Genomic DNA, 26,054 nt, shown 5'->3' with positions numbered 1-26,054 from the left:
ACCGCCTTGATGTTGGCGGAGAACGACAGGGTGTTGTCCAGGGTCACGCCTAGGCTCTTCGCACTCTGGGAGGAGGACACAGCGGAGTTGTCAACCGTGATGGCGAGATCATGGAACGGGCAGTCCTTCCCCGGGAGGAAGAGCAGCTCCGTCTTGCCAAGGTTCAGCTTGAGGTGGTGATCCGTCATCCATACTGATATGTCTGCCAGACATGCAGAGATGCGATTCGCCACCTGGTTATCAGAAGGGGGAAAGGAGAAGATTAGTTGTGTATCGTCAGCGTAGCAATGATAGGAGAGGTCATGTGAGGATATGACAGAGCCAAGTGACTTGGTGTATAGGGAGAAAAGGAGAGGGCCTAGAACTGAGCCCTGGGGGACACCAGTGGTGAGAGCACGTGGTGCGGAGACAGCTTCTCGCCACGCCACTTGGTAGGAGCGACCGGTCAGGTAGGACGCAATCCAGGAGTGAGCCGCGCCGGAGATGCCCAGCTCGGAGAGGGTGGAGAGGAGGATCTGATGGTTCACAGTATCAAAGGCAGCAGACAGGTCTAGAAGGACAAGAGCAGAGGAGAGAGAGTTAGCTTTAGCAGTGCGGAGAGCCTCCGTGACACAGAGAAGAGCAGTCTCAGTTGAATGACCAGTCCTGAAACCTGACTGGTTTGGATCAAGAAGGTCATTCTGAGAGAGATAGCAAGAGAGTTGGCTAAAGACGGCACGCTCAATAGTTTTGGAAATAAACTTTGCTAGTTAGTTCTTGATAAATGGAAGGTAAGACATTTATAAGCATTAACCTGGTACACAATATAAAATGGCATGATAACAATCAAGTAGGTGGGACAATACAGATGTTGGATCTTAATTTGATCGCACACAATTTAGGAAATGTAAAACTTGTAGTGTATTTGAGGTTTAAAAAGGCTTCTGAAGTTTGTAATTTTCCCTCACGAAAAATGTATCAACACCTACAAAAATGTCCATTAATTATAATCCACATAATAATTTACATTTCCTGTTGCTGCTGTATTATTTTCCTGCTGTAGAAAACTGGCTCAAGTTAAGATCCTACATCTGTAGTTGCATCACTTTGTTAGTGTTGTAAGTGAGTGTCTTTAGTGATTTACTGTATGTTAATCTGTGCTGTAAATGTCATAAAGATTGATACATACACTGCAGTATATTCCCATGTTGTCAATCTAGAAAAGGGGTTGATATGCCGCATTGAACATGATTTAGGCTAGTTTAACATGTAAAGTTCCAGTGCTTAATTGTCCACCACATCCCATATTGACTGTGTTGATGTCGATGTGTGCGTCAGGTTTTGGGTTCCTTACCCGGCAGCTGATGGGCCTGGCTGGAGGCCGGGTGATCATGGCTCTGGAGGGAGGTCACGACCTCACGGCCATCTGTGACGCCTCTGAGGCCTGCATCAGTGCTCTACTGGGCATTGAGGTGAGACTGGTTTAAGGTGCATTAAGGCAGTTTATAAACTACTTTAAAACCCCTTCCTAAATCATGTTAAGTATACCACACAGGTTTATGTGAAGTGTATACCCTCATAAGGAATATTCAATTATATAAATAAGAGGAAAGCTATGGAGGGCTGTTAAGGTGAATGTTGTTGATCAGTGGTCTGATGCTTTCCTCTCCCACTGTGTTGTCCATACAGGAGCCTCTGTCAGAGGAGGTGCAGCTGCAGAAGCCCAATGCTAACGGTGTTCACTCGCTACAGAGAGTCATACAGATACATGGTGGGTAAACAGTCATTCAGCTCCTCATGTCTCAAATAAAGTCCACCCCTCTCTGTCTCTCTCGCTATTTTATTTTTGTCCATCCCTTTATTCTGTGGTCCTCTGTAGCTCAGCTGGTAGAGCACGGCGCTTGTAACGCCAAGGTAGTGGGTTCGATCCCCGGGACCACCCATACACAAAAATGTATGCACGCATGACTGTAAGTCGCTTTGGATAAAAGCGTCTGCTAAATGGCATAATATATTATTATTATTATTATTCTGGTCTGATCCGAATTATTGTAAAATGCAGAGACTTCCTGGGTACACACAATTATTGAATATAGTAGGCAACAAGGCTATTAATCATATTGATCTTTCAACATATGGACCCATATAGTAGGAGGGACTAGCATTTATGTCAGTTGGAAGTTCAGACCTTCTGATGTGCCCACTGCTCTCATCCAAGTGTTTGTGCTTACTGGTTTTGGTTTAGGCAAATAAAGTGACCTGTTTTTCAGGTCAGTATTGGCAGTCCCTGAAGCTGTTCAGTAGCTCTGTGGGACTGTCCTACCTGGGTGCTCAGAGGAGAGACTGTGAGGAGACTGATGCTGTCAATGCTCTGGCCTCTCTGTCTGTGGGGGTCCTGACCAGCAAGAGGTACGACCGGACCACCTGTACCCAACACTCCCAAACATTTTCACAGTAAAGGGCAGACTCCCCTGTACAGTACGTTACAAATATGATGCATGATGCTTTTCCTAACCATCTTCTCTGTGTGTTTCCCCCAGCCTCCCAGACGAGCCTATGGAGCACGAGGAGGAATCCATGTAGAAGATGCTGACCTTTGACTTCACAGACCTCTCTTTCAGGACGTCCCATCCTGCCCTGTCACATGACGAGGGGGAGGAGTGTAGATTGTGGATCTCTGCCTTAACCAATGAGACCTTAAAGCCACACAGTGCCTCAAAGACCACCGTCCATTCTCCTTAGACTATATGCAGCACACCTTAACATAGTGAAGAATTAACTCAACACAGTGGAGCTAATGTAGCCTTCTGACCCACACTAAAGCCCTGTCAGTGTATATGTAAGATAAAACATGTTCTCTCATACAGCTGATTATTAAACTAACTCTGTCCATGGTCTAGCCCCAGCAATATAGTCATTTATATTGTTTGTATTCAGAAGGATACATCCATACCAGTCCTGTGCCATGATATTGATCACTTTTTGGCCTTTAAAAAAAAGTACAGACATAATAGGTCTTACTGAGGCACTTACAGTAAAGCAATACTAGCACCAGGTCTGTTGTGGTATCAGTGAGCAGAGCAAACACCAGTCAGTGGCTCTGAGGATGGTCCTGGAGAGAGAGAGAGACCGAGACTGGCCAGCACCTGGCAATTGCTGAATGGCTCAGTCAGTCCTTGATGATGTCATTAATATTCAGTTTAACCACTAAAGAAGAAAATGAAGATGTGGTTTTATCTGTCGTTTTTGCACTGTGCATTCCGTAATGTGAACCGTTGAAAATTCCAAACTTCGGGGGGAAAAAAAAGCTCTAGATTATTTAATTATCTGTTCAACTTTGAGGATTGGAAGATATTGTTCTCCTCTGAAATCCACTCACATTCTAAGAAGACTTATGCATGTATACACAAATTAGTATTTCTAAGTGCATTTGCAAAAAAATCCTGTTTGGCCAGATTGTATTATGATTATACCACTGCTGTTCTTAGACAAGTGTCTTTATACATTGTTCACATGGACACACACGTCTTTTATACATTGTTTGCATGGACACACACTCAGAAATGCATTTCATTTGCACACTATTTCCCTTGTCTTACTGACATGATGAGGACCAAACTGAAACCAATAAATCTTATGAAGAGCTGAAGACCTATCACTGTTTGGGAGGAAATACTAAATTTATGTTCATTCCTAGCTACCATTGAGGGCTATTGTATTGTTTTATAATGCTAGTCAAAGGCTCCAATGCACTTAATGGAGATCTCCCAAAGAAAACTGTCTTAAATATGTCTGCAGTGTGACCGTGTTACTGCAGTTGGACCAGTGAGGTTACTGTGTTACGTTGATGTTTGTTTTTGCAGGACCAGCATTTTGACCTGTAGACATACCTATTTTATTGTGTACATTAATTTCACAGTTCAGTTGCCTTGATATTATCCACATGCAGTTATATCAAGTAGTACTGAATACGGTTGGTTATATAAAGTAGAGCTGAATACGGTTGGTTATATCAAGTAGGGCTGAATACAGTTGGTTATATCAAGTAGAGCTGAATACGGTTGGTTATATCAAGTAGGGCTGAATACAGTTGGTTATATCAAGGAGAGCTGAATACGTTTGGTTATATCAAGTAGAGCTGAATACGGTTGGTTATATCAAGTAGAGCTGAATACAGTTGGTTGTATCAAGTAGAGCTGAATACGGTTCGTTTGAAGGTAAACTGAGTGTGTTATTCTATGTGAAAACCTTTCTGGTGTTGCTCTGTTTGTTTTTGAGAACCAACCAACAGACCATTACTGTTAGCACTATGGAGATGTGGCTTAATGATGGTGCATACCTCTCCTATAGACCTTGTGGAGGAAGAGTCAGTCTCCACTTCGTATGTATGATACAGTACTTGACATCATGCTAATTATTCATTTTCAGATATACTGTATCTGTACACATCCAAACTAAACCTGCTCTAAACTGAAACTAGTTTAGGAAAATGCCTCGGACCTATTTTGTGTGTTCATGAAATGACAACCAATGTAGATAGTTTTTGTTGTGAATTGAAATGTTTACCACATTCCACACTTACATTTTCTACATTCATTCTATATGTTATGTAGTTTGTCTTAATGAGCATTTCATCTAGATTGCACTAGTTGTTAGAAGCTATTCAGTAAATCAAAAGAAACTGCTCACCATCAAATTCAGAAGACATAGTTATGAAATGTGTTTTCACATTCACAATATTATTTTGTGTATGACCCCATACCTCTATGGCGTGTGGCTAAATGTTTAAATGTATCATACGCTCTCTATTACTGCGTATTATTGTGTTTTCCATGTTGAAGAAGTTGTTATTTTTTGTACAAAATCAAAGAGAAGAGTAAGAGCGAGCATCCACTTCTGTCTAAAACAATATTTACAAGGCATCTTTTGAAAGGAACATACTCTCTGTGCTGTTGCTCCGATACAGTGGCATGTACGCTGGTGATACACGTCAATGTTGTCTTAACTAGACATTCCTCTCTAACCTTAGCTGCATCCTCTCCTCTAGTTGGCATTGAGAGAGAGAGAATGATAACCATCCTAACAAGCCTTATAGCCTTTTCCTCCTATACTCTGGACCAACCACTGTGGATAGCTATGTGTGTGTAGGAGACTATGTATGTGTAAGAAATTAATAACTATTGCCAGTTTTCATTATTGTTTGTACTAGTTATATGTTTTGTTTTCAAGACTCTGGGCAATGTTTGCCCATAAGGTCCCCTCAAAGACTTAGGAAATAGAAGCAACCACCATCATTCAAACGCTCTTAGAACTGACAGTGACTGTGCTGTGTCTGTCTCATAGTGCACCAGTGGGTATCTGTTGTCTGTGAAGTAATGTTAGAGTTAGTGTGTTGAATACTGTACATTACCTCTCCTGTAAAGATTTCCAGGGGCCTATGGGCCACGCTCATTTTGTCTTAGAGGCCAGTGGGCCAGTCCTCTCTTTCTTTTTATGATATACTTGCTAAAGTCACTGTAAATAGATACTCAAGACCAAAATACATCACACATGTGCCTTGAATCATGTATTGGTAGCCTTCACTAACTGGAGTTCAGAATAACAACAAGTTTCATACTTTTATTTACCTTGTGTCATTTGTTTCCTCTGTTTCCTATGTATGTATAGAAAGAATGTCTATTTTGTACTGTTTCTCTTCTTAATTAAAATTGAAAATGTTGTTTGTGCACGTTTGTAGGTGTGACAAAATGTTTGATATACGATGTACACTCTCATGGGCCATTAATGCATGTATCCACATGTGCTTATGTGGTTGGGTATATCATAAGATTTCTTTCCAACCAGACAACCAATAAATATTTTAGAGGCCTTATTTTCCGCAAAAGAACAACAGCTTTATGTGTAATTATACCCTGGGCTGCCTGAGCAGACACTTAGACTTCTCCTTAATGAGGCCCATGTTCTACTGCACTAATTAAGACTGACAGGGTAACACATAGATAGATCCCTGGTAACCCAGGTTCTTTCACATACAAACACAAAGAAGGATAATAATCAATGTATTTGGTGTTAAGAAATGCTATTGTGTCACCGTCCATCTCCAAATGTTGACTGCTGATGGTAGACCATTCAGGTGTAGTCGCAGTACAGAGTGCTTTTTAAGGTGAGACTGGTTATAAGACGAGGCTGAGAAAGATGCTTAAAAGATGCTCAAATACACATTTTATTATCTAGACAAGAAAATCACAAGGCAAATTTTATCCACATATCTACAATTGTATTACAAATACACTCTTTACAGCAACTGATTCCCTTTTAATTAATAATGTTCTATTGGTTTACAGACAGTTCTTTGTGACTACATGTATTTACACTACAATAAGAACATTCCCATGACTTACATTTTTGTACAAAACTGTTTCCAAGTCAAGTTGCAATTTCCAGGTCAGAATAAGCTATAGTTGTCCCTCTTCTAGGCCTGCTTATGGCTCAGAATCGTTGTCCCATCGATTCTGTGATTCTGTGTGGGCTCGAGGAAGCTGAAGTCTCTACAGAGGGCAGGGCTCAGATCTGTTATTTAGTTGGTCCAGAGGTGTAAGTACAAACCAGTAAATAAAGGGATTGCAGACCAACGGGGAGGCTTCTCAATCGCCTTGGTCAGATGCTGGGGAGACATACACAAGATAGAAACATTCTGTAAGTGCTACAACATAATGCAAAATATGCCATTTACTTTTGCTTTAAAGTAAACACACATTATTAGTTCATGATGCCTAACGAAATCTCTCTGCACTCTCTAACAGTTAAACTGGTTAAACTACAAGGGGAAAAAGTAATGGGCATAAACTCAGTATTAAGATGTTTATGTCCATTTTCCCTGGCCCTGTTTTGTCAGGGCTGGGCTGGGGGTTTTGTTGACCATCTCCTTGTAAAATATGGTATTCTGATTAAATGCAACTGGTTAATATCAATAAACATGGATTTAAAAGGCACAAGTAAACTCTATAAGTATAAACTTCGGTCAATCGAAAGCCAGTGTGTGTGGCAATAAGTTCAGCGATAAGAACAAAGCAGGCTAAAACACCAATGTATATTTGATCTCCTTGAAAGACAGGGATACACATTGATGCCTCCCTGACAGATTAAAAATCTGTATTTATGTGGCATATACACACACACATCCCAAAGCAACCCCACAGAATAGCAGGGAGAACATTCACATGAGAAAGGTTAAGACATTAACTGGAGAACACTACAGGACCCTAATGAGAAAGGAGCAAAGAATGTCTTCCTTCAGAGTCAGCTTGCAGACAGAATAATAACAACGGCCATCCCAGCAAACACAAACACTGAGAATGCATCTCTCACATCTAACCGCCTATACCACCTATATTAATTTCACCTGGTATTTAGAAAAGGTCAAAGGACATTTAGCTTTCATTTGCCTCAAACACGATTTCTAGAGGACAGTATTGTTTGAGAATGTCACAGCGAGTAACATGTCAAACCGTGCTAGGTTGTTTGAAGACACAGTGCTGACTGTACTATGAAAAAGACATCCCTCAGAAGTGTGGTAATGGTACCTCTTGTGAAGTTGGGAAAGCAGTGGTTTCAAATGGCAAAGGCAAAATGTGTAGCCACTGGTGAAGGGAGGCATAGCCATCTTTACCATGGAGATGTGGAACTGGAAGAATCACCTCTTTCATCTAACTCAGTGGTTTGTGGGAGTGCAGTAGACAGCCATCACTTCTCCTTTGATGGCTAACTGCTGCATGGTTTCTCAAAACCAGTTTGTTTTTGTTGAGCGTTTTCAAGATCTATCTAATTTTTGTCCAACGTAGCAAGTTTAAGCCAAAATGAAAGGAAAGAATTTCAAAGGAAAGTTTTAGTACCAAAATAATAAAAAAGGGACTCGGTTTGGGTGTAGGAAAGTAAAACTTGTAATGTAACTTTTTCAACAATCATTTGGCTTCAAAGGCCGATTAATATTAATAGGTCAGCTAAAATGATGAGACTATGAGGTACAATGAGTTATGGCTGGCCGGGTAAAATCTCTCTCTCTCTCTCATACAATTTGTATGTGTATAGAAACTAGAATACAAAAGAAGATTCTGTATTGTGTGATTTGTCAGCGTTCAAAGGCTATTTCTTACAAAATGTAGGAAATAACAGCTCTATGACCTTCTATTAGGTCCATAATCCTGATGATAATCATGGGATACATTTAGCTACCATCGTATATCAATTTTCAGGACAAACTTATCTTGTAGAAGAGTTACTGTATACCTTGAATGTAAAAAGAGATGTGTGGTAACCTAAGATGTGCTGTTCTATGACCCTCCCTTGTGATTCACTTACTTGGCAAAGTTACTGCGTTTCATTCTGGCAAATGTCCAGCATTGCATTTAATACTCTATTAAAACACCAGGTGTTTCCCTACGTTCATCTCTGATCACCTTCTGTTGAATTATTACTTTTTTGCATGCAATATAAAACAGTGATATTTTGTTTTGGAAATATACTATTGAGTATATATGGTTTGTATTGTGCATACCTGGTGTAGAGTGGTGGAGGAGTTAGATGATGTGAGGATGCGGGTCACAGAGCAGGGGTCAGAGGTCATGGGAGATTGGGGCCGGAGGGCGCAGCTGGGGGAGGGCGAGGGGGAAGGAGGCGAGGGGGTGTTAGAGAGGTAAGTGGGAAGGCTAGTGGGTAGCGGACATGGACCAGGCCCCCTCCATCCTCCACACTGAGAATGCGTAGCTGAGTCTCTCGTGGGCTAGGTAGTTACAGCTGGCCAACTTGGCATCCATCTCATCACTCTGCAGGACTTGGTAGAGGAAGTCAATGTAGCGCGAGGCCAGCTTCAGGATCTGGATCTTGCTCAGCTTGTCTGACGGCAGCGTGGGGATGATCTTACGAAGCGAGGCAAAGGCGTCGTTCAGGGACTGCGTCCGTTGGCGCTCCCGTACATTGGCAACCACCCGCTGGTGCTGAGGATCCTCCAGGGGCTGGCCTGGGATGGGGAGAGGAGACAGGGAGGGCTGGGGACTCTTCTTAGGCCTCTTGGGTCCTGATGGGATCAGACTGGGAGACCCTCCTGTTGTTGACTTGTTGTCCTCTGTTGGCGATGAAATGTTGTCTTTCCTGGTGACCCTTTTGCGCCCACCAGCCCCTGGTGTTACCACCACCACAGGGCATTTGTTTGGAGCGCAGTCTGGCTCCTCCTCGCTGGACACCACCCCTCCCTCAGGGTATTCACCACAGCTTGATGGATCTTCTCTCATGGCAATCTATCTACCTAACCCTGTTTCTGCACCTACACTGTTTCAATCCTCTGTTCTCTCATTCAGGCCCTCTAATGGGCGATGCCTCCTTTAGTTTCTCTGTTCTATGGCAAGCCTGTATATATAAATACCAGAAGTGATCTGCCAGGTCTGCTAGCAATAGAAAGCGAACGGAAAAATAATTAATTCTCAGTATTGGAAATCCATATGTTGCCTACATCTAGACAAGACAACAATTTAAAAATATAATCTACATTCAGAACGGCAGTTGCGTCCAGTATCCTAGCTCAATGTAAGACAGCAGCCAACCTGCATCTGGCTTTTTAAAGAAGAAAGAGGATGGAACTTGTAAGTTCCCACCCATCTGTTCCACAGATTGGTCCAGCTGGGTTCTAAGGCACAGCCAGGCCAAGCATAACAGGAAGAGAATGCGTTTTGTGATTGGTAAGGGTAAAGGGATGAGGCGGAGACAAAGGCACGTGGGTTGACCAATCAGATGGGGATATTCTGGCGTTTTTCTTTGTAGAAGTTGTCCAAGTTTATAGGTTCCAGATTTCTTCCAAAACAAGTAGCTCCCCTCCCCCATACCTCCTTTCCCCTTCTTAAAGTCTCCACAACTCAACACAATCATCAATTCCTTTGGATTTTGAAAGTAGGAACTAGACAATATTCTCCTTACATGATATACTATAACTCCTCAGGACAGACCTTATCAGTGTGCCCAGTTTTCTTAGAATAATTAGAGGCTTTACATGAGGAAGATAAGAAAATAAACTTGTAGTAGTATTAGAGAGATAGATACTATAGTACTAGGCTGGCATTATTTTAACCTTTCATTGCATTCAGTTTCACAGTTCCATTGTTTTGTAAGTCAGAAAAAGCATCAGAGACAGTGTGTTCACATTCGCTTTGTTTTACTGGAGACCTGGTGCAGTCTTCTGAGCGGTAGGCTAAAGGGGAAACTGGCATACCAGAGTAGCAGTGAAGTCCAATAGCAAAATTAGCTAAAGTAAAGGAAAGAATGAGAGGTTCTGAATCTAAGTGGTGCCTCTGGGAACATTTGTTTCATCCTCTGTGCCAGAACATGAACATAGCCTTCAGTTCTACCACCATCCCTCAGTTCTCAAACATGGCGGACATCCACAACACAAGAACAAAATCTATTGCTTGACTTTTCAGAGACCCGATTCGAATGTGCCTCAGTCCAAAACAGTTCCAGGAATGCCCTCCAACGTAAAGGTGCACTGAATGCATTAGAGACATTAGGTTGTGTTGAACTATGGTACAATGTTTATCTGTGGAATCACTTGAGTGCATTTAGTATGTGGTGTGGGTTATTCTCTGAAGAAATGTGGACTTCTGTGGAAAGAGACTTCATGTCAACATACTTACAGTACGAAAACAAAATTCACCTACATCTGTTTTACCTACCAAGATTAAGCATGTGCCAAACTTTCTAGGTAAAATACGTGCCAGACTTCCACTGTCCGGCCCAGATCAAATTAAAATCAAATCAAATTGTATTTGTCACATGCGCTGAATACAACAGGTGTAGACCTTACCGTGAAATGCATACTTACAAGCCCTTAACCAACAATGAATTCAAGAAATAGAGTTAAGAAAATATTTCCTAAATAATATAAAGTAAAAAATTAAATAAAAAGTAACACAATAAAATAACAATACAGAGACTATATACAGTACCGAGTCAATGTGCGGGGGTATAGGTTAGTCGAGGTAATTTGTACATGTAGGTAGGGGTAGAGTGACTATGCATAGATAATAAACAGCGAGTAGCAGCGGAGGGGTCAATGTAAATAGTCCGGGTGGCAATTTGATTAATTGTTCAGAAGTCTTATGGCTTGGGGGTAGAAGCTGTTAAGGAGCCTTTTGGACCTAGACTTGGCACTCTGGTACCGCTTGCCATGCGGTAGCAGAGTCTATGACTTGGGTGACTGGAGTCTTTGACCATTTTTTGGGCCTTCCTCTGACACCGCCTAGTATATAGGTCTTGGATGGCAGGAAGTTTGGCCCCAGTGATGTACTGGGCCGTACGCACTACCCTCTGTAGCGCCTTACGGTCGGATGCCGAGCAGTTGCCATATCAGGCGGTGATGCAACCGGTCAGGATGCTCTTGATGGTGCAGCTGTATAACTTTTTGAGGATCTGGGGACCCATGCCAAATCTTTTCAGTCTCCTGAGGGGGAAAAAGTGTTGTCGTGCCCTCTTCACGAATGTCTTGGTGTGTTTGAACCATGATAGTTTGTTGGTGATGTGGACACCAAGGAACTTGAAACTCTCTACCCGTTCCACTACAGCCCCATCGATGTGAATGGGGGCATGTTCGGCCCTCCTTTTCCTGTAGTCCACGATCATCTCCTTTGTCTTGCTCACGTTGAGGGAGAGGCTGTTGTGCTGGCACCATACAGCCAGGTCTCTGACCTCCTCCCTATAGGCTGTCTCATCGTTGTCGGTGATCAGGCCTTCTACTGTTGTGTCGTCAGCAAACTTAATGATGTTGTTGGAGTCCTGCTTGGCCAAGCAGTCATGGGTGAACAGGGAGTACAGGAGGGGACTAAGCACACACCCCTGAGGGGCCCCTGTGTTGAGGATCAGCGTGGCATGAGAGCCAGTTTCATCATAGCGCTTGATGGATTTTACGACTGCACTTGAAGAAACCTTCAAAGTTCTTGAAATGTTCCGTATTGACTGACCTTCATGTCTTAAAGTAATGATGGACTGTTGTTTCTCTTTGCTTATTTGAGCTGTTCTTGCCATAATATGGACATAGAGTGGCCAGACGGAAGCCACTCCTCAGCAAAAGGCACATGATAGCCCGCTTGGAGTTTGCCAAAAGGCATCTAAAGACTCTCAGACCATGAGAAAAAAATGATCTGGTCTGATGAAATCAAGATTGAACTCTTTGGCCTGAATGCCAAGCGTCACGTCTGGAGGAAACCTGGCACCATTCCTATGGTGAAGCATGGTGGTGGCAGCATCATGCTGTGGGGATGTTTTTCAGTAGCAGGGATTGGGAGACTAGTCAGGGTCGAGGGAAAGATGAACGGAGCAAAGTACAGAGAGATCCTTAATGAAAAGCTGCTCCAGAGCGCTCAGGACCTCAGACTGGGGCGAAGGTTCAACTTCCAACAGGACAATGACCCTAAGCACACATCCAAAATAATGCAGGAGTGGCTTCGGGACAAGTCTCTGAATGTCCTTGAGTGGCCCAGCCAGAGCCCGGACTTGAACCCGATCGAACATCTCTGGAGAGACCTGAAAATAGCTGTGCAGCGATGCTCCCCATCTAACCTGACAGAGGTTGAGAGAATCTGCAGAGAAGAATGGGAGATTGTTTTTGCTTTGTCATTATGGGGTATTGTGTGTAGATTGATGATAATAATTTAATCAATTTTAGAATACGTCTGTAATGTAACAAAATGTGGAAAAAGTCAAGGGGTCTGACTACTTTGCGAATGCACTGTATATGTGATGGGATGTACAGACATTATGGACAGTATGTGGATATAATATATTGTATATCTGAAGAATACGTGGATAGACTGGTATATGTACAGCAATAGTTGAATAGGATAGACTTGACTAGAATCCAGTATATACATATGAAATGGGTAAAACAGTATGTAAACATTATTGAAGTGACCAGTATTCCATTATTAAAGTGACTAGTGTTCCATGTCTGTGTACATAGGGCAGTAGCCTCTAAGGTGCAGGGATGAGGAACCATGTGGTAGCCGGCTAGTGACAGTGACTAAGTTCAGGGTAAAGTACTGGGTGGAGGCCAGCTAGTTTTGGCTATTTAACAGTCTGATGGCCTTGAGATATAATTTGTTTTTCAGTCTCTCGGTCCCAGCTTTGATGCACCTGTACTGACCTCGTCTATGAATTTGAGAGTGGTTACATTTCTCCTGGCCCATCCCTTAGCTTTTGACCAAAACAGAGGTGGGGTGATCGCTTTGTTATTGTTTCAATTAAAGACTTTAGCTTTAATTGGTACAATGGGGTGCATTGTTAGAAGGTAGAATATATTCATTATGTTGTGTATACCATTCAGGAATGGAAAGGTTGATTTCAAATGTAGCTCTTTAAACAAATCAGCTTGTGTGTCCTCTCAAGAGTCATCGAGACGCCTGTGACTGATCAAACTATTTATACATTACAATTCCATTGAACACCCTCACTGTAAAAATAAATATCTCAGAGCTAACGGAATAATGGAAAATGGATATCAGGATTGATATAAACACACATTTCTAGAGAGGGGCCAAGCGTACTCACAATACCCTGTGTTGTATGGAAAGCCCCCTGGAGATAGCCGACGTCTGGAAAAGGTAAGAAATCTCTGCCTTCTTCTGTTTGAACTGCACGCTCAAACGAGGACTTAGCCTAAATATTTCCACTGAGAGAGACGGCAGAATGTTATCACATATGGAGGTTATATACACACCCTCACGCATATGCACAGACATACACACCTACATGCCCTTACACACACAGACACACACATGCACCACATGCATAGATACACACGCATATACACACAAACATCCCTGTAACACAAACATTACTCCACATTTTGATATATAGATGTGATGACAGCACATGGGTATACCTGAGACCTTTACTCAATCAGAGAAACAGTGAATAATCTTTAGTTCAGATATAAAAAGGAGGGGTGTATAAGAACTGAGACAGGTATCGTCTTCTGACTGGTTCTACCTTGCGTGCCACTATGTCATTGTCTCTGTAACATGGAGGAATGCCTGACAGGAAAAACAAGAAGAACCCATTCTCAGAGAAGAAAAAGGGAACGAACGAAGGAGAGAAGCAGGGAGAAAAAAAAGTCTCCCCAAACAGAACCAGATGGAGGGTGTGGGGCGCTCTTTGATCTCCTCTACTCTGCCTGATTGATGTTGCACATTTCATTTCCTCGTCAGGGATGTGACATAATGTTTCGGCCACTATTTTCTCTTTTTTACTGAATCTCTCTTTTTTTCTGCAGTGGTATCACACCAAATAATGAAAAGACTGACCATCAAAATCAAAAATGCTGGAAAAGACTACTTGACTGGAAATAGTTCTGAACCCACCAGTTCTGGTGAATCTACTTGTAATGAAGCAGTTCACAGCTAACGTGTCATAATAAGACACAGTGAAACTGCTGTGTGTGAGGGAACATGTCTGTTATCGCATGGCTGACATCTACAGGAATTTTCTATACTTTAGCTATGACCTCAGTCTACATCTATTCTAATTTAACAAGAGAAATTAGCAATAGTAAAGCAGAGGTCTGCAATGGTGTAACCCAAAGATTTAATCATGACTGCAAACACACTGCTTTAATATCTAATTTCCCGACAGGTTATTTTGGAGTCAAAATTGCTATTTAATAGATCAATTATATGGTGGTGAGTGAGTTATGACTCTACATAGGGGTTCTTCAATTATTCTTACAGTATTTTTTGTGTGAAACGTTGGCAGCCTTGAAGCAAAACTCCATTGCATGTTAAATTCTTATTATTTTTCCACATGCCAGATACTTTGAAATAACACTCAAACCAATCCCAAAGAATGGAAGCTAACAAAGTGATGAATTGCACAAATTCCAACAGGGATACTTTCCCCTCCCTCCTGTCACACAGGCACCCTTCACCCCACTGCCCAAAACTGTGGGACACCCCCACATCTGGCCTCCATTTCCTCCAGCGAAGAGACACTTCCTGTGGGCAGGCTTTGAGGGGGAAAGGGACTGCATGTCTAATGTTTGGATATGCTGAGGGTGCAGCAGGGGCAGAGGTGATATAGATTTGGACACAGTTCAGGGTCAGAGGGGTATCCACTAATGTTATGGTTAGAGCAGGATGGGATTGGCCTGGATAAGAGACAGTTGCAGTAAAGAAGCTTTATTTTCTGTGTTTCTGAACTACTGAAATCTCACTGTCTCCTTAACATATTTGAAAGTTTTAAAATGTCAATCTACAGTGACAGACAGTTATTGGTTGCAACTTTCTCCTAATAACTTAGTAAATGTAGAGTGTTGTTTGATAGAAATACAGTAAGCCTTCAAATGTAGCACTGTGTAATATAACTACTGTATAGTAAACAGTATGTACAGGTAGTAGGAATATCTCTAGGGCCGTTCTACTTGACATTGCTTGAAAAACTGTGGGATATGTTCCACATTTGAAGAATTTCTTTCAAAGAGTTGTTTTGAAGTTGGCTTTTGTAACCCCCCCCCCCCCTCCCCCTCCCTCTTTGTCTCATTGAAAATTGCTACAGTATTTTGGAGAAAGGGGTGCAATGAAATGAATAAAAAAGTGGTGCCACTTCAAAGGCCAGCATATTACCAGGAGTTTAAAGTTACCTGTGGTGCCAAAGGAGTTTGAATATGCACTGGGAAATGGCACACACCCTCGCAAGTCAGACTCTGCCTTTGTTCTAACACTAACCTATCTGCCTCTTAATAACTAAATAGCAATTTATAAATTACAACTCAAACCTCTGCCATAATAGCACCACACTATTCTCTCCAAACGCACTGTAGTACAGCAAAGTCAAGTCCCAGTCCAACTCTCCAGCAGAGGATGCCAAAGGCACTATAATAGTGAATTAGTAGTGGATGGCTAGTGGCCTGGAATGTTTTTTGGGTACTCTCCCTGACATAGGCCACCTGTGTGCTCTTTGATGGTATCAAGTAAAGTTACCTCGATATTACTAAAGGTGTCCCTCAGGGGTCGATTTTGGGACCTGTCCTCTACTATTTATATAAATAATATTGGTTTATCTGTAAAAACCTGTAACATTCAGATGACACTGTTATGTACGGTATTGCCCCAACGGCTGACCAAGCTATGTTGGAGCTGCAATCTGAATTTGTCGCCTTGCAGAAAGTCCTTGTTGATTTAAATTGATACTTAATGCAGGAAAAACTAAATGTATGCTGTTTTCTAATTCTCATAGAAATATTTTAGATGGCTTACACATTTATGCATTGGATGGTTCCCACCTATAAATATCTGGACTTTTGGATTGACAATAATTTGGCATTTAAAAAACATACGGATGAGGTAGTTAAGAAGCTGAGATTTAAAGTAGGCTTCTTTTATAGAAATAGATCATGCATCTCCCTAAACAGCAGGAAGCAGATTGTACAGTCACATTTCCTGGCAGTTCTTGACTATGGTGTCACCATTTTTGGAATAGCCTACCAAACTCCCTACATCTTGACACTGGTGCCTCTAGGCCAGTTTAGGATTTTAATGTTGAATGGATTTAATGAGAACTATTTGGATTGAATGTAAATAATTGTACTTGTGGTCTTTGAAGTTGTAAGTGTTGATTCTGTAATTTGTAGTTTACTTTATTTTTATTGATCATTTTGAATTTGTTGCATTGTTGTCCTCAGGGCACCATTGTAAATGAGACCCTGGTCTCAATGGGTTCCCCTGAATAATTAAAAGTTAAATGTCAACATCCAAGATACAATTAATTGCATGAAAACTACAGTCTGTTTATTATCAGTTAAATTAGTCAATTCAGGAAGTACACTGAAATTCCAATTCTTGGAATTTGGTTTACTTTCTGAATTGACTAGAATGTCGTCACTCCTACGCGACACTCGTCCCTCAATCAGTGCAGGCGGAATCGTTGCGCTATCTGATGTAAGACAATGTCCCAACTCTGCTCTGTCTGTTGTTTGTTATCTAGGCCATACGTTTTAGTCATTCTGTATGATCACAGGAGGGCCACCTGTCAAGCCCCTGCAGGGCTTTTTGACCTTTTTTGACTTCCCCTGTTTTGACCTTAAAGACACACTCCAGCTATTTTTGAACTTTTCCTGTTGAAAAACAATATCCCACGTATAAATACAATAATGTACAAACACTTGAGGGTAAAACAAATATGTTTTGAGCAAAATAGTGTTTTTGGTCTGAGTAGGCCATTCAAGGAGTTGGTCTGATGGTCTTCTGATGTCATCGCCCTCCCCCTTGCTTGAGGAACAATAAAGGAGTGATAGAGAACAAAAGAGGATGTGCCTTTTGTTAAGTAAATCACATGATAAATGAGCTGAAAATGAGACTGGAGTAAGACTTTAAGGCTGCACTGAATTTTGTGTTTGCTTGTTTTTAGCTGTCCTAAATAAATAAACAAAACCACTGTTGACCTGGATTAAAACTTGTCATTTTCCACCACATAAAACAAAACACAAATCGGGAGACACTGGAATTGTAATTTAGAGTGAAGCGTTTACAGTAAACACGGTAAGATGGGGGACATGTTTATATGTACAGTACTGAGTTCCCCCATCTTACATTGCAGTTTCCTATAACCCAACCAACCATTAGTGTACAACTCCTCACCAGATCCTAATTTCTTTCCTCAGGTAAGAGATTATTTTTGTTAGTTTAAATACTTTTGTTTAGTGGATTCAGAACATGTTTTAATAATGATCCTATTATTTGTTCTGTCGACTTACTGTCAAGGATGGCAGGATTCTTTGCGTATCACTTCTCGGAATGCTGTGCAGCACACGTTTCAACTTTAGTTGCCAGTAAATATCATAGCTCACTTCCTTGTCTTGCTCTCATTCCCTTTGTCTCTTCAGTATGTGCCGAGGCCAGTGGGGAGAATCAGAGTGAAAAAGGAAACACCATGCCTCTGTCTAAACCAGAGGAGCTGTTAGAACATGAACTCAGCTGCCCTGTCTGCCTACAGCTCTACACAGATCCTGTTTATCTGCCCTGTGGCCATAACTACTGCCTGGCTTGCATTAAGGCTACAGACGCCAGCAGTGGAGAGAAGAGCCTGCCTCGCTGCCCTGAGTGCAGAGAAGAGTACGGTGGTACAGAGACACTGCACAAGAACTTCAAGCTCTGCAGCATCATAGAAGGCTACTGGACCGTTGTGCCAGTGGAGAACATTAGGAGAGAGCCGCTGGAGGTGCGCTGTGACCACTGCCTGGACACAGACGCTGGCCATCAAGACATGCCTAAAGTGTGAGGTGTCCATGTGTGCCAGGCACCTGCAGCGCCACACTGAGAGGGAGTCCTTCCAGAGCCATGCCTTGGTGGACCCCAGACTGAGCTGGGCCTGAGGAACTGTGCTATCCATGGATGCCTGCTGGAGTACTTCTGTGCCAATGACATGACCTCCATCTGCACCTCCTGCTTCATCAAGGGCACCCACCAGAGTCACGATGTCCTGACTATCGAGGCGGCTGAGGAGGAGATGAGGTGGGCCCTGGAGAGCCGGAGCAAGGAGGTGGCCACCAGGCTGCAGCTGACCGTGACCCTGCTGCTGAGGACCAGGGCACCTCTGCTGCTGTGGGGGACAAGCTGATGTCCACTGCTGTGGCCCTGATGGACAGCATGGCCAGCCTGGTGAGCAGGTACAGGGACAGGATGAGCCCGTTGCTGGAGGAGGAGAGAGGCCATCGGAGGGAGATCTGGCAGAGTGGGCTGGGGCTTCTAGAGGAACAGCAAAAGCAGCTGATGGAGGCCAACCAGAGCACTGCCGAGGTCCTCACAGTGACAGATAAGTGTCTGTTCATCCACAGGTTCCTGCTGATCGAATCCCAGCTCACGCAAGTGGTGACAGTCACTGTGGCCAGAGTGCCCTCCAAAGAGCCTCTCAACACCAAGCGGCTCCACGCCAGCCTGGGGATGAAGGACTTCAGGGCAGAGATGGCCCAGCTCCTCCAGGCCCTCAATGTCCTGCTCAACCCTCTGGAGTTTACCTTCAACATCACCACAGCTCACCCCAGCCTGCTGCTCTCCAACGACCAGCGGACAGTCAAGTATAGTGGCACCAAGCAGGCCTCCACTGATAACCCAGAGAGGTTCAGTACCGCGCCCCAGGTCCTCTGCTCCCAGAGCTTCACCAGTGGGGAGCACATCTGGGTGGTGGAGGTGGGTGACCAGAGCATGTGGTCAGTGGGTGTTCCCAACGGCCCTTGGTGCTGTGAAAGACCAGTGTGCCCCCCTCATAGACCAGCGCCACCTCCATCATCAGCGGCTGATTGGTCGTCTCAGCCAGCGCCACTCCAACACAGCACAGTCCTGGATCACCCTCCAGAGTGGAGTGTGACACCCCAGCTTCCCTGTATGTCCATCTATTAACCTTGAAGTGCCTGTGTTACTAACTAACCCAATCAATATCTGTAAATTATTCTAGTAATGGATCTTATCACCAAATGTGAGTAAATTCTAATGAAACAGAATGTAATTGCCTTTTAAAATATACAGTAGAATCTGAATGTTAAAATGTAGTTCAGGCAGGTCCTTATATTGCTGTTTCATACAAACAGTACATATATGATTAGACATAGTAAGTATAGATTTGTATTGTTATTCATAACTAAAGGAATGTAATTTAATTATTTTATAAAGAGATTTGACTGTATCTTACCTGCCAAAGATGAGTGTTGCATTGTTTCATTCAGCAAATAGAGACCATACATCTCTGTGGTTTTATATTGAGTTGTTTTAGAGTTTATACTTATTAATCAATGGCGTGTGTACTATAGTAGGTCAGGCCTACAGCACATGTGAATATTGGATACTTTGCTTTCATATTTGTATCAGGGACAACATGAAACAAAAATGTGTGCATTGTAATTGTATTTGAAAATCAGTTCACTTTGGAATCATACACTATAAACAGCTATAAGGCTATGGTATTGTACTTTGTGAATTCATTCAAACTGGTTGTTGAGTAAAGACTTCAGGGGAGACACAATGCTCAATGTTTATCTTACAAAAAAACAGTTGTGGAAAACGATTGTCATACTCCAGTAAAAGTAAAGATACATTAATAGAAAATGACTTAAGTAAATGTGAAAGTCACCCAGTAAAATACTACTTGAGTAAAAGTCTAAAAGTATCTGGTTTTAAATATACTTATGTATAGTGGTGGAAAAAGCACTAAATGTCATACTTGAGTAAAAATACTTGAGTCAAATTTCTGATATTATCAAACCAGATGGCACGATTTTCTTGTTTTTTTTAATTTACGGACAGGGGCACACTCCAATACTCAGACATAATTTACAAATGCAGTATTTGTGTTTAGTGAGTCCGTCAGATCAGAGGCAGTAGGGATGACAATGCGTTATATTGATAGGTGCATGAATTGGACCATATTGCTGTCCTGCCTCAGCATTTGAAATGTAACGAGTACTTCTGGGTATCAGGGAAAATGTATGGGAGTAAAAAGTACATATTTTCCTTAGGAATCTAGTGGAGTAAAAGTAAAAGTTGTAAAAAAATATTAATAGTAAAGTAAAGTACAGTCGTGGTCAAAAGTTTTGAGAATGACACAAATACTAATTTTCACAAAGTCTGCTGCCTCAGTTGATGATGGCAATTTGCATATACTCCAGAATGTCATGAAGAGGGATCAGATGAATTGCAATTAATTGCAAAGTCCCTCTTTGCCATGAAAAAACATTTCCACTGCATTTCAGCCCTGCCACAAAAGGACCAGCTGCCATCATGTCAGTAATTATTTCGTTAACACAGGTGAGAGTGTTGACGAGGACGAGGCTGGAGATCACTCTGTCATGCTGATTGAGTTAGAATAACAGACTGGAAGCTTTAAAAGGAGGGTGGTGCTTGAAATCATTGTTCTTCCTCTGTTAACCATGGTTACCTGCAAGGAAACACGTGCCGTCATCATTGCTTTGCACAAAAAGGGCTTCACAGGCAAGGATATTGCTGCTGGTAAGATTGCACCTAAATCAACCATTTATCGGATCATCAAGAACTTCAAGGAGAGAGGTTCAATTGTTGTGAAGCAGGCGTCAGGGCGCCCAAGAAAGTCCTGCAAGCGCCAGGACCGTCTCCTAAAGTTGATTCAGCTGCAGGATCGGAGCACCACCAGTGCAGAGCTTGCTCAGGAATGGCAGCAGGCAGGTGTGAGTGCGTCTGCAGGCACAGTGAGGCAAAGACTTTTGGAGGATGGCCTGGTGTCAAGAAGGGCAGCAAAGAAGCCACTTATCTCCAGGAAAAACATCAGGGACAGACTGATATTCTGCAAAAGGTACAGGGATTGGACTGCTGAGGACTGGGAGAAAGTCATTTTCTCTGATGAATCCCCTTCCCGATTGTTTGGGGCATCCGGAAAACACCTTGTCCGGAGAAGACAAGGTGAGCGCTACCATCAGTCCTGTGTCATGCCAACAGTAAAGCATCCTGAGACCATTCATGTGTGGGGTTGCTTCTCAGCCAAGGGAGTGGGCTCACTCACAATTTTGCCTAAGAACACAGCCATGAATAAAGAATGGTACCAACACATCCTCCGAAAGCAACTTCTCCCAACCATCCAAGAACAGTTTGGTGATGACCAATGCCTTTTCCAGCATGATGGAGCACCTTGCCATAAGGCAAAAGTGGTAACTAAGTGGCTCTGGGAACAAAACATCGAAATGTTGGGTCCATGGCCAGGAAACTCCCCAGACCTTCATCCCATTGAGAAGTTGTGGTCGATCCTCAAGAGGCGGGTGGACAAACAAAACCCCACAAATTCTGACAAACTCCAAGCATTGATTATGCAAGAATGGGTTGCCATCAGTCAGGATGTGGCCCAGAAGTTAATTGACAGCATGCCAGGGTGGATTGCAGAGGTCTTGAAAAAGAAGGGTCAACACTGCAAATATTGAATCTTTGCATAAAAGCCTTCGACACTTATGGAATGCTTGTAATTATACTTCAGTATACCATAGTAACATCTGACAAAAATATATCATAAGACTGAAGCAGCGAACTTTGTGAAGACCAATACTTGTGTCATTCTCAAAACTTTTGACCACGACTGTACAGACACCCCAAAAAACTACTTAAGTATTACTTCAAAGTATTTTTACTTAAGTACTTTACACCACTGCAAATAAACTCCATTGTATTGTTTGTTCTAATCAGTGCAGTCTTTAGTTTTTTGTCAAAATTCCATGTGTCTTTGTTTGCATCCTACATTTAAAAAAAACTTTTAAAATTATTTTAATGTATTTATTTTTTAGTCATTTAGCAGACGCCCTTATCCAGAGCGACTTACAGTTAGTGAGTGCATACATTTTCATACATGTACACAAATGTGCACAGGCACAACAACCTGCGAAGAGATATACAAGGCTTCAGAAGACTTAACCGGCACTTTACTCCTACCTACATGTACAAATTACCTCGACTAACCTGTACCCCCGCACATTGACTCGGTACCGGTACCCCCTGTATATAGCCTCGTTATTGTCTTTTTTTTTTTTACTTTAGTTTATTTAGTAAATATTTTCTTAACTCTATTTCTTGAACTGCATTGTTGGTTAAGGGCATGTAAGAAAGCATTTCACGGTAAGGTCTACACCTGTTGTATTGGGCGCATGTGACAAATAAAATTTGATTTGAACACAAATATAAACGCAACATGTAAGGTGTTGGTCCCATGTTTCATGAGCTGAAATAAAAGATCCCAGAAATTTTCCATATGCACAAAAACATTCCTTCTCTCAAATTTTGTGTGCAAATTTGTTTACATCCCTGTTAGTGAGCATTGTATCCTTTGTCAAGATAATCCATCCACCTGACAAGTGTGGCATATGAAGAAGCTGCAGAGGACTATTTCTGTCTGTAATAAAGCCCTTTTGTGGGGAAAAACTCATTCTGATTAGCTGGGCCTGGCTCCCAAGTGGGTGGGCCTATGCCCTCCCAGGCCCACCCATGGCTGCGCCCCTGCCCAGTCATGTGAAATCCATAGATTAGGGCCTAATGAATTTATTTCAATTGACTGATTTCCTTATATGAACTGTAACTCAGAAAAATCTTTGAAATTGTTGCATGTTGCGTTTATATTTTTGTTCACTTTACATTTCTCACACTAAAGGACCTGGCAGGCAATAATAATCTCTTAAAGGGACATGCTAGTGATTGTCCTAAGGCTACAATGTACAAACACTACCAATAAAGAATAATCACATTTGATTGTTAATCTATGGTCGCCTCAATGTCCACTGTTGATTTCAGAAAAGCAAAACAGACATTCATCCTTATTTTACTCATTTAGCAGATGCTCTTATCCAGAGCGACTTACAGGAGCAATTAGGGTTAAGTGCCTTGCTCAAGGGCACATCAACAGATTTTTCACCTAGTCGGTTTGGGGTTTTGAACCAGCGACCTTTCGGTTACTGGCACAACGCTCTTAACCACTAAGCTACCTGCCGCTTTCCTTATAATAATAATAAAATAATAATAATATGCCATTTAGCAGACGCTTTTATCCAAAGCGACTTACAGTCATGCATGCATACATTTTTGTGTATGGGTGGTCCCGGGGCTCGAACCCACTACCTTGGCGTTTCAAGCGCCGTGCTCTACCAGTTGAGCTACAGAGGACCTTATGAAAGCCCTTTTACAAAAAGTCCCACTGTCCCATACAAATCACCACACCCTGTCTCAGGGATGGCTAACTCTGGAAATTCCTTTGGTCTCTAATGAGTTAGGAAAATCAGCTTTTAGTTTTCTTGCACCTTATTTGTGTTACAATCTTCAAAATGTTCTTAAATGTTATGTTCTGGTGCCTCTAGGGCAATTCAGAAAGCTGACTGAGGACCTTATTGCTGATTAATGTGTTTGTTTTTTATGACCTTATTTTTCTTTCTTTCTGCTTGCATTTTGTATTTATATTTTCATGTGTGTATTTTCTGTAATTTATGTAATTCAGGGCTCATCTATAAAATAAAATAAAGACCTTGTTCTCAGCATGACTCCCTGATAAAATAAAGGTTAAATAAATAAATGATGAAGTAGGTGCCACTCGATGACACGCTGGTTTCTGTCTTCCAACATCTCTTGCCCCACAAAACAATATTTATTGGTTTGACAGCTCATGGCCTGCGTATTTTGCAAAACGTTGTGCACAGTGCCCTCTACTGACAAATGACATCGGAAATCTCATTAAACCAAATTCAACTACATTTCCCATCAACCTTTCGGTAGCATCTCGAACATCCTAAAATTCCATTGGATCACAGCATATTATTCTCCAATGGCGTTCGAGAATACTAACCCATCCATTTATATGCACATTCGTATGATTCGTTCGCCTGCAGAGATTCAATCTGTCAAAATATTGGTCAAAATAGCTGTCAACACGCTGGTGACGTGAACACCCGTTTCTACCATTTGGAAGAATATTTGGACGATAGAGATGGGATCCGGTCAGAGTGCGACCAGGAAAGTGTCTTTTGGAGTGGATGATGAGGACAGAGTACGGGTTCTTCGTGGAGTAAAGGTAACATTACTGGCTGCTATCATAATTCTAAGTATCTAGTTATAGCTATTGCTACCTACAGTAGCTAGCTAGGTATTACACTAACGTTAGCAAGGTGGTATTCAAATGTGTCACTAGCGTTAGACCAATGTTTCAATTTAATAGCTATTTGTCTAACTGGTACGATAGTCTTTGGTCCACTGGCTGTGAAAAGATGCTAGCTACATGTAGTGAGTGATGCTGCAAAACTAGCGCAGCCATGCCACTCCCTAATATGTCTGTCACCTTGTATGAACTGGGCGAGGTTACCTAACGTTAATAATGTTAGCTAGCTAGAACATACGTGGTCATGGAAAATGAGCCCTTTAGGCGAGTGTGTGTAGAAGAAACCGGTCATCACAGCCATGTTAGCTAACTAGACATAATCTCGAGGCCTACTGTTCTAGTGGTTTATACTATAAGCCGATTGTGTATGGTAGCCAGCTAGTGACTAGCCAGTCATCTGCAGTCAGGATCATGCATACTAACATACTGGCCACACCGTAACGCGAGCGTTGCAAAATACATTTACACATACATGTTATTCAATAATTTCATCCAAACTGCTCGAGCGCATCAACGAGCGTCTGCGTACCTCCAGGCGCTAAAATAGAACTTGGTTCTATTTTTTAAGATTGACGCGCTGCAAGTCCCGCCTCTCCTATCTCCTCATTGGTTTTTATGAGTATATACCCACGTGGGTGATTGAAAAATGAACTGGGGTCCACACTCCAGTCCAGTTCGTGGAGGTGGTAATGCACCTTAAAGTTGGTTGCCAACCGCCATATAACGTCCACAGAAGAAGACTGACAGAGGAGAGATGATTTAAGCAGTGGTATATGGCCAATAAAATTTGCCTCGGCGGAAGTCGTGACAGACCTGTCCCCAAATGAATATAGTTGGTTCAGAGTGCGTTTTGATATTTCAACCTGCGTGTCCTGATCGCGTCTGGTGTGGATGGACAAAATCAACATGCGCACGCGGACGCACGCCCATGCCCGGTCTAGGCAGCATGTAATGGAAAGCGCCGTGACCCATTTTTTTAACAAAAGCCCTATTCGCACGGGACTTGTATTAGCTACTATAGAATGTTGGTTATGTAATTATTACCCCAGCGTGTCTGTTTTTCCAGAGTACGATTCTGACTGGATTAGTTTGACCAAACCCTATAATTCTTTTTTTTTCTAACAAAAAATGTACCCTTATGATGGAAGCCTGGTGGCTGTTCTAGGCGTGACGATATTTCAACTTGTCTAGGGATAGCTTAATATACATTAGATAGTATGAATAAGCAATATTCCAAACCACAGCTTCATACACTTGTCAGACATAGAGAACTGATACTGTATACTGGTTGTTGGGGTGAGATTTGTCCGTGGGTGGCTTAAAAAAAAAAAGAAGAAGTTATTCCTCATGACTTACACATTGGTAGGAAGAAGTTTCATCCAAAGCAGATGTTGGGTACTATA

The 26,054-nt window shown here is 42.2% G+C and overlaps 3 protein-coding genes and 1 pseudogene across 4 annotated transcripts in view; 3 read left to right on the top strand and 1 right to left on the bottom strand.

The window, feature by feature from the left end:
• The window catches only part of LOC311148100 (histone deacetylase 7-like), a 52,410-nt gene extending 47,960 nt beyond the window's left edge, over positions 1-4,450 (top strand). The window contains exons 19-22 of the mRNA XM_084185010.1: positions 1,318-1,451; positions 1,669-1,750; positions 2,250-2,388; positions 2,520-4,450. Coding sequence (XP_084041136.1) covers positions 1,318-1,451; positions 1,669-1,750; positions 2,250-2,388; positions 2,520-2,562 — 398 coding nt within the window. The 3' untranslated portion in view covers positions 2,563-4,450. The remainder of the gene's footprint in view (positions 1-1,317; positions 1,452-1,668; positions 1,751-2,249; positions 2,389-2,519) is intronic.
• Positions 4,451-6,184: 1,734 nt separating this feature from the next.
• On the bottom strand, positions 6,185-10,118 carry LOC311147532 (twist-related protein 2-like). Its single transcript, XM_084184282.1, has 2 exons — positions 8,534-10,118; positions 6,185-6,643 (listed from the first exon to the last, which is right to left on the bottom strand). The coding sequence occupies exon 1, from the start codon at positions 9,264-9,266 to the stop codon at positions 8,685-8,687; it is 582 nt and encodes a 193-aa protein (XP_084040408.1). The 5' UTR covers positions 9,267-10,118; the 3' UTR covers positions 6,185-6,643; positions 8,534-8,684.
• A 7,822-nt stretch (positions 10,119-17,940) lies between these two features.
• Positions 17,941-19,406, top strand: LOC311148099 (E3 ubiquitin-protein ligase TRIM11-like; annotated as a pseudogene). The gene has a single exon. The product of its transcript is annotated as an E3 ubiquitin-protein ligase TRIM11-like (transcript).
• Positions 19,407-24,381: 4,975 nt separating this feature from the next.
• The window catches only part of LOC311148057 (MICOS complex subunit mic25a-like), a 62,845-nt gene continuing 61,172 nt past the window's right edge, over positions 24,382-26,054 (top strand). Inside the window, exon 1 of the mRNA XM_084184952.1 lies at positions 24,382-24,567. Within this exon, the coding sequence (XP_084041078.1) occupies positions 24,484-24,567 (84 nt within the window). The 5' untranslated portion in view covers positions 24,382-24,483. The remainder of the gene's footprint in view (positions 24,568-26,054) is intronic.

The sequence above is a fragment of the Coregonus lavaretus genome (genome assembly GCF_964263955.1).
Source record: "Coregonus lavaretus genome assembly, chromosome: 20".
Classification (NCBI taxonomy): Eukaryota; Metazoa; Chordata; class Actinopteri; order Salmoniformes; family Salmonidae; genus Coregonus; species Coregonus lavaretus.
This window is presented reverse-complemented; position numbering and strand designations above follow the sequence as displayed.